The following is an 8,489-nucleotide window of genomic DNA, read 5'->3' on the forward strand; positions in this document are numbered from 1 at the left end:
GATCGCGGCATTGTGGTTCACTTCTGAAGTTCGGTCTTAGTTCCGTTTTGCTAGGCATGGAGAGTGACTTTTATCTACGTTACTACGTGGGTCACAAAGGCAAGTTCGGCCACGAGTTCTTGGAGTTTGAATTCCGACCCGACGGTAAGAGCGGCTTCTCGCGCGCCGGTAGTGGAGACTAGGCCTGGGGGCATCCCTGGGGTCCGGAATGGGCTGGAACTAGAAGAAGGGACTGAGACCCGAGCAGACCGGGTCTGAAGGAACCCTCTTTCTCCGCTCTTAGTTCTTTCTATCCGTGTGCAGCGGCTTCTGTTTAGTGCTAGTTGTGATCGGTTTGCTTACATTTGCTGTGTTCCACTCTAGGAATACAGCAACAAGGATAGACAAACTAATCCTCTCGCGGAACTTCTGTTTCAACGCTGGGAGAGGGATCACAAAATGATCCCAGACAGTGACGATTGATCCTGAAAAGGCAAAATGTTGAAATAATTGCTGGTTGAGCTGCTTTAAGATAGGGTAGCCTTTAGAGCGCTCTCTGAAGAGTGGATATTGGAACTGAGACCTGGGTGTCAAGAAGAAGCCAGCCTCATGAAGCTCAGGAGGAAGAGCATTTTACAGAGGGAGTAGCAAATGTCAAGGGCAAGAACAAGCCAGGCATGTTTCAGATAGCCAGTGTGATGGTTGAACAATAGTTGAGCTCTGAGGACAATAGTAGGAGATTATGTCGGATAGATTGGGGCTACACCATGTGTTTATAGACCAGGACACAGTCGGAAATTTTGAAGCAAAGGAAAGATGTTATCTATTCCTGAAAAAGTATTCTAGCAATTGGGTGCAGAATGGGCAAGAGTGGAAATGGTCACTTATGAGGAAGTGTTGGTTGGGACTAGGGTACCAATTAATAGAAATGGAGAAGATTTAGGATAGTGTTGGGTGCAGAGCCAATTAGGCTTGACTGGTAATATTTGGAAGGCACACTGGTGGAGGAGAGAGGAGTCAAAGATGAATAGAAAATTTGAACTAAATGAGGGTACAAAGATGAATCTGACAAGCTTCAACTGTGAGGGAGATAGATTTGTAAACAGTGACAGAATGGTGTATTAGGTGTTGTGGCATAAAGAAGCAAAGGAAACTTTGGAAGCAAAGAGGAGGCACCTAATCTAACTTGAGGGTCAGAGAAAACTTCCTGCATACTATGACTTGAGTTGGAAGGATGTGCAGAATTGTGTAGGAGTTGTGTTTTGGACGATTCACAGCAAAGAGGCTGAAAGCTAAAAAGTGCTTGAGATGTTTCAGGCAGAAACAAAGTGTTTGACACCAGCTGTGATTAAAGATTATGTAGGAGAGAGGTTACAAAGAAAGGCAGGGGTTCAGCTTAGTTGCTATAATAAGGAGTTTGGTTTTGTCAGGAAGGCAGAGGGAAACCATTGATGGTATCAAAGTATTAGATTAACCTAACCATGTAGATCTGTTCCTGCATCACATTGTCCATTGTAAGTTACATGAAATGAAACTTGAAGTAGAGAAAAAGTGAAAAGGCTTTTTATTTGGCTCTTCTTACCTGTGTCTTCCATAGTGGGGGGAAAATCATGTTTTCTGTTTTTTTCTATCTTCTCCTTCATCCCTGCCATATTCCCCAAACTAGCCTGTTCACTCTTCATATGCACAGAGGGCCTTGTGTACCAAATGTGTTCAGTGATAAAAGCACATTCTTTTCATCACAGAAATATCAGATTGTCACATGGTTGTATGATAATACATATAAACAGCATCCTACAGTTTTCAATGTGCCTTCACATGTCCTCTGGCAGGTAAGTTATCAACTACAATCCTTATTTTCAGCTGAGAATATTAATCTGCAGAACTGTGATTTGTCTGAGTCACAAAACAGTCTGCATTTGTTCTTTTACATAGGTGGTTGCCTTTTGCTTGAACTGTAGTTCAGTGTTACCTGAATTTTTGGCTGGGAGGCTAGTAGCCTGAATTGATAACCTGAAAAGGCTAGTAGTATTGAAACTCCAAGGCGTATATAGTAAATTTGACAGCCCCTTTGAAGAACAGTTAGGATACATTTTAGGCAACAGGTAATAGTCTCGGTAGACCAATAATGCTTTATTCATATGTTTTTACTGTATATTGCATTTATTTTCTGCCTTTTACAGGTAAATTGAGGTATGCCAACAACAGTAATTACAAAAATGATGTCATGATCAGAAAAGAGGTATGAGCCTTTCATTTTCATTTCAGTCTAGCTTTCTGCCTTATATTGGTTTTGCTCTTTCTAGGAATAGTATTTAAAGTTAAGGACTGGGGAAGTAGATCTCTATTTATAAACAGCTTCTAGATTATTTCTTTTTTATTTTATTTATGTATTTCAGTTTTTATTTTATAATTATGAATCAATTACTGATAGCTACTTGAAGTCTGGTATGCCTTGGTTGGATCCCTCAATCTGCTGCTTACTAACCTGTGTGACCTTGGACAAGTTTCCTGGCTGAACTTAATAAGTCTCTGTTTCTTCATATGCAGAAACAGGGATAATAAAGTCATTGTCCCTTTCAAATACTGTCATAGAATTAAATATGTTATTCTTAAAGCAGTTGGTATATTCCTCTCGGCACATAGCACTCAATGAAGAGAGCTATTTAATTTGCATCTGAAAGCAAAAAGGGATCATGGAAAGCAATTAGCATCATTGAATACATGATAGATGCCATGCATGGCACCAGGTGTTAAGATCATACATATGATCTTATTTAACCCTGATTATAAGCCCATATGATGGGAGGTATTATATCCTCTTTATAACAAAATGAAGGCCCAGATGGGGCCTGTTCACAGTCATCCTTGCTAGTAAGAGGTTAACAACTGGAATTCAGATCTGTGCATATATTATGCTTTGGATATGAGATGCTTGTCCTACTCCCCTGACCCCAAAGAAATATCATGTAGTAATGCAGGAATGTTTAGAGGTGAAATAGTTTGATTTTGAGAGCTATAACCACATTGGTATAGATTAATCCATTTGATGAACTTATAATTTGAATTACTAAGCAGTAGTTATAGGCAGGTGTGTTGTGACTGGAGGAGGTAAGTCACTGTGGGCATACCCTAGAAGGGTTTATCTTCTCTGTGACCTCTTCTCTGCTGCCCTTCCCTCTGCTTCCCCACCTCCCTGGCAGGCATCTTTCCTCTGCCAAGCCCTTCCCCCATGAAGTTTTGCCTCAACTAGGGCCCAGAGCAATGGAATTAGCTGACCACGTACTGAACCTCTGAAACCATGAGCCCAGATTAAACTTTTTCTCCCCTAACTAGTTCTTTTCAGGTATTTTGGTAACGGTGACGAAAAACTGACTAACACAGCATGCCTTAGTACAGTTCCATGGACTTCCATTCTGTTATGATTTGTCACATTGTTTTTTATACCAAAAAAAAATTAAAACTAGTGAACAAGAACTATGTTAACTCAACATGGAAAGACTTTGTCAAAGCTATTTTTTCCTTTTACCACTTTGTTACATTTGAAAATATCTTAACAGTCAATGTATTTTTTTAAATTTTGTTTTAGTTGTATATGGACTCAGTGCCTTTATTTGTTTTTATGTAGTGCTAGGATTGAACCCCATACTTGCGAGGCAAGTGCTCAACCACTGAGCTACAACTCCAGCCCAAAGTCAATGTATTTTAATAACTATTTAATGAGCAATTGATTTTACACTTTTCCATAATTGTCAGCATCCTTACATTTTTTTTCAAGATGGGCTAGCGTACAAAGTGTTTTTAGTTTGTTTTGTTTTGGGGGAGTACTGAGGATTGTACCCAGGGTACCTTACCACTGAGCTATATCCCCAACCTTTTTACTTTTTGAGACAGGATCTCACTCAGTTTTCCAGGCTAATGCACTACTATGCCCAACTGCACAGAAATAGGTCTTCAGGAGCTGTTGTTTTTATCTTCTCTGAGTCAGAGTACTCCATAAAAATACAACCTAAGTTCTGTTTTTTAACCTGCTTTCAGGCCTATGTACATAAAAGTGTGATGGAGGAATTGAAGAGAATAATTGATGACAGTGAAATTACCAAAGAGGATGATGCTTTGTGGCCTCCTCCTGACCGAGTAGGCCGGCAGGTGTGTATTTTATTGACTGTTCTTGTAATACAGAATTCTTACAAAAAAGATAACATTTACTGCTCTGCTTAATGTGTGCATGTGTATGTGCATGTAATTGAGCCTTGCATGAAACAGATAACTAGCATTTTGTCTAAGGAAACATTAATTCCAGAGAGAGGACCAGAGACAGCAAGTGGTGTTGCAGGCTACCCAGAGCCCAGCCCTGAATTGCTTCTTGTGATCTCTCCTCTTAGACCTTTTGCTCTCTACCTCACATATTGAGTAACTTCTCTGGACAAAGCATTGTAGGGATATAGAGATAAATAAAAAATAGTTATTTCACAACCTAATGGAAGGAAATCATGCAAGTGACTATATGTATTTAATTCATGACACATATTTTTGTGTGTGTGTGTGTGTGTGTGTGTGTGTGTGTATAAAATTCTAAAGATTGTTTTGGGAATTAAATAAGAGCCATTGTCTTATTTAACTGAATTAACCAAAAAGATATTTCTACCTTGACTGCAGCCATCATAATCCAGATTTCTAATTGATTTCCTTGATTTTCCTTATCTTGGACAGCCCACATTTCCATCTTAAAATCTTGTGATCTTTAAAAATGTTTGTGTATTCCACTGATTTTTATGATGCTCTACAAGTGAACTATTATCCCTAGCCCCTGAGAATACTGTTATCCTACTTTTAGGAATTTTCCTAGGAAAATTTTCACATACCTGCAAGGAGATACATAGAAGAATTTTGTCACATTGTTTTTTATTCCAAAAAAATTTTTAAGATCTATGTTAACATGGAAAAATCTAAAAAGCAATATTGAATGGAAAAAGTAAAAAGATACATGTAGTATGACCACATAAAATAGATTTAAAACATAGTACCAAATCTAAAATCACAAGTAGAAAGAATACACTCCAGCTTTAGGGGACAGAGGAAGAAGAAAGAATGGGAGATGGCACCAGATATGGTGGTGCATGCCTGTAATCCCAGCACCTGGTGGAGGCTGAGGCAGGAACAGCATAAGCTCAAAGCCAGCCTCCACAACTTAGTGAGACCTAAAATAAATATTTTTTTTTTTCAAAAAATAAAAAGGACTGGGATGTAACTCAGTGTTAAGGCACTCTTGGGTTCAATCCCTAGTACCAAAAGAAGAAAAAGCATGGAAGATAGATTTTTTAAATATTTCTTTTTTTAAAAATAAGGTGGGAAAAAAGGTCTCACTGGAAGAATATAAGTTCTTCAAAGACAGATATGTGTTTGGTTTGGTTTTATTAATCTGTCCTAAGCACTAAGAACAATATGTGGCAAAGAGGAGGCAATCATATAGATAGTTAGGTCATACAGCTAGTAAGTAGCAAAGCTGAGATCAAACCCAAGATCTAGGATAATTTTCCTTGTTCCATGTTGTCCAGAAAGGTTGGATACCAGATCTATCCACGTCACTTAACAAAGTGGTATGTAAATTTAAATCTTACATGATTGTCCTTGAGGACACTACTCTCTCTAGGCAGATGAGTTTCTCAAGGGCTTATCCAGTATCATCTCTGTTTGTTTCCATCACAGTTTAATGGTTAAAATAAGGTACTTTTTCTATGTGGCTATCTATAGTAGAGTGTGAGTGATTTGGAAGTAGTGAGCCCCTTCCCTGTACTTGATGAAAATTTCAGTTCTGCCTAACTTAGATTTTTTAAATGTTTCTAGGAGCTTGAAATCGTCATTGGAGATGAACACATTTCTTTCACAACATCAAAAATTGGTTCCCTTATTGATGTTAATCAATCTAAGTAAGTATGTATGATCCTTATATCCACTGTGTCTATCTTGGAGTAGATTAATAAGAAACTTGAACCAAATTGGGACCATTATGGGAAGATCTGGTGCAATTGCAGGACAGAACCGGGCAGCTTTGTCCCCCTCATTAGAAAGGGACTCCACATTATAGTCATTTCACAGTATCCACAGGGGATTGGTGCCAGGTCCCACTGTAGACACCAAAACTGTGGTTGTTTAAGTCTCATATAAAATGGTTTAACACATTCTTATAGCTTATGTACATCTTCATGTATACTTTAAATCATCTCTAGGTTACTTATAATACCTAATACAGGGTTGGGGTTGTGGCTCAGTGGTAGAGCGCTTGTCTAGCATATGTGAGGCACTAGGTTCAAGCCTCAGCACCACATAAAAATAAATAAATAAATGAATAAAGGTCTATCAACAACTAAAAAATATATATTAAAAAAAAACCTAATACAGGATAAATGCTATGTAAATAGTTGTTATACTGTAAGGAATAAAGAGGGAAAAAATCTGCTGTTATAGGCCTAAATACATTTTGATCCATGGGTGGTTGGACCCATGAATGATAAAGATCCTCTGCAGATTTGGGCCAGCTGTATTTTTAAAAGCTACTTCTGTTACTTTTCGTGTTTCAGTCATTGATACTAAAACTTTCTCAGTGGCACACACACATACACACACACACACACTAATGTATCAAAGCACCCAGAATAGAAAATTAAGTATGCATGAAGAAGTTCTTGAAATAAACTGTACCATATCCGAGTCTGAGAAGCTTTCTCAGTCACTGTTGACCATTCAATCCAGCACCTCTTAAAGTGTTGATTAAATTTGAAATCTCTTAATATCTGAATTTAAAAATTCATACTGTCAGTGGGGCAAATTACGATGTTGCAATACAAATCTATATGCTTTAAAGGGTCTGGAATCCAACAACCTGTTTGACTCCTCTGTGTTTTGAGGATTTGGAATTAGTTATGGATCACTATTAGTAAATGTTGGGTTTAATTGTCTTCCTTCAGTATTTTTGTTGATATTGATGCCTAGTAATATTCAGCATCTTGGTCCTGCTTAGTACCACTTTAAAAAGGAGGGAGGAGGTTGTTTCTAATTCTGAAAGCAATACATGTTCATTGTAGAAAGCACAGGAAATATATAAAAAATAGAAAAGAAGGGAAAAATTGCCCATAATCTTAGATAACCATTGTTAATATCTTGAAATGTATCTTTTTAGTCTTTTGCTGTGTGTGTACATTAAAAAATACAGTTTTTGAAAAGCATAAAAAATATTGAAATGTTATATTAATCATGATTTGGGGGTGGGAGGGGTACTGGGGATTGAACTCAGGGGTACTCGACCACTGAGCCGCTCCTCAGCCCTATTTTGTATTTTATTTAGAGACAGGGTCTCACTGAGTTGCTTAGTGCCTCGCTTTTGCTGAGACTGGCTTTGAACTCACAATCCTTCTTCCTCAGCCTCCTGAGCCACTGAAGTAAGGAAATATCAAGCTGGGTGTGGTGACACATGCCTATAATCCTAACAACTCAGGAGAGTGAGGCAGAGGAGGATCATAAGTTCAAAGCCAGCCTCAGCAAAATCGAGTCACTAAACAATTCAGTGGGACCCTGTCTCTAAATAAAATACAAAATAGGGCTGGGGATGTGCCTTAGTGGTTGAGTGCCCCTGGGTTCAATCCCTGGTACCCGTCTCCCCCAAAAACCAACATATTTAAATGCCCTCATAATATTTCATTTTAATATTTGTAATATTTCTTTATGGGTTTTAGGCTGTTCAAAGGTTTAATGCTTCACAAGAAGCATTTTGGTAGATAAATAATCAGGTTATTAATTGGATTGTGTTTTGGAAGGATTTTTTTTGCCAGTTTTTCTCAGCATTTTAATTTTTTTCCCCTCTTACATTTTAGGGATCCAGAAGGCTTACGAGTATTTTATTATCTTGTCCAGGACCTAAAGTGCTTGGTCTTCAGTCTTATTGGATTACACTTCAAAATTAAACCAATTTAAATGAAATATTAGTATGGACCTGAGGGGGGTGGAAGAAGTTGTTTTTAATTACTACTATCAGGAGATTTTTGTGTATATCAAGGCAGTATTTTTTTTATAAACTGTAAATGATTGTCTTTAATAAATATGTGATAAAATCCAAATTTTTATTTTATAAAAACCTGAACATATGAGCATTCCTCCGTTACTTTGTAAAACACCAACATTGTGTGGAAGTATTACCAAAATATCTACCAATTCTCTGGAAACTACCATTTTACAGGAAACAAGTAAATGGAGAAAAAAAGTTTAAAAACAGAGTAAGAATCCAGTTAGTAATATTCAGAGGAAAAGAAATTCTTGAACAAATGACCTGGCTTCTTAAATAAGTTGCAAGAGCTGGGCACACAATTATAATCCCAGCGGTTTGAGAGGCTGAGGCAGGAGGATTGTGAGTTCAAAGCCAGCCTAAGCAATGGCAAGGTGCTAAGCAACTCAGTGAGACCCTATTCAAAAATTTTAGGGATCCAGAAGGCTTACAATAAAATAATACAATAAGG

At 37.8% G+C, this 8,489-nt stretch overlaps 1 protein-coding gene across 2 annotated transcripts; it reads left to right on the plus strand.

Annotated features, from left to right (window-relative positions):
• On the plus strand, nt 1-8,489 carry Magoh (mago homolog, exon junction complex subunit). 2 transcript variants are annotated; one of them, XM_076862745.1, is made up of 5 exons: nt 1-144; nt 2,163-2,221; nt 4,018-4,128; nt 5,827-5,909; nt 8,453-8,489. In XM_076862745.1, the coding sequence occupies exons 1-5, from the start codon at nt 57-59 to the stop codon at nt 8,472-8,474; spliced, it is 363 nt and encodes a 120-aa protein (XP_076718860.1). In that variant the 5' UTR covers nt 1-56; the 3' UTR covers nt 8,475-8,489. The 2 variants fall into 2 exon arrangements, with proteins under 2 accessions (XP_076718860.1, XP_076718859.1); XM_076862744.2 differs by lacking the exon at nt 8,453-8,489 and adding an exon at nt 7,851-8,087.

This window comes from Callospermophilus lateralis, chromosome 7, assembly GCF_048772815.1.
Source record: "Callospermophilus lateralis isolate mCalLat2 chromosome 7, mCalLat2.hap1, whole genome shotgun sequence".
Lineage (NCBI taxonomy): Eukaryota > Metazoa > Chordata > Mammalia > Rodentia > Sciuridae > Callospermophilus > Callospermophilus lateralis.

Excerpts from the sequence above, each read along its gene's own strand:
- Magoh (XM_076862744.2), top strand. The coding sequence starts at position 57 with ATGGAGAGTGACTTTTATCTACGTTACTACGTGGGTCACAAAGGCAAG. Across the intron at positions 2,222-4,017 it reads ATGTCATGATCAGAAAAGAG|GCCTATGTACATAAAAGTGT; the intron begins GTATGAGCCTTT and ends ACCTGCTTTCAG. Across the intron at positions 4,129-5,826 it reads CTGACCGAGTAGGCCGGCAG|GAGCTTGAAATCGTCATTGG; the intron begins GTGTGTATTTTA and ends AAATGTTTCTAG.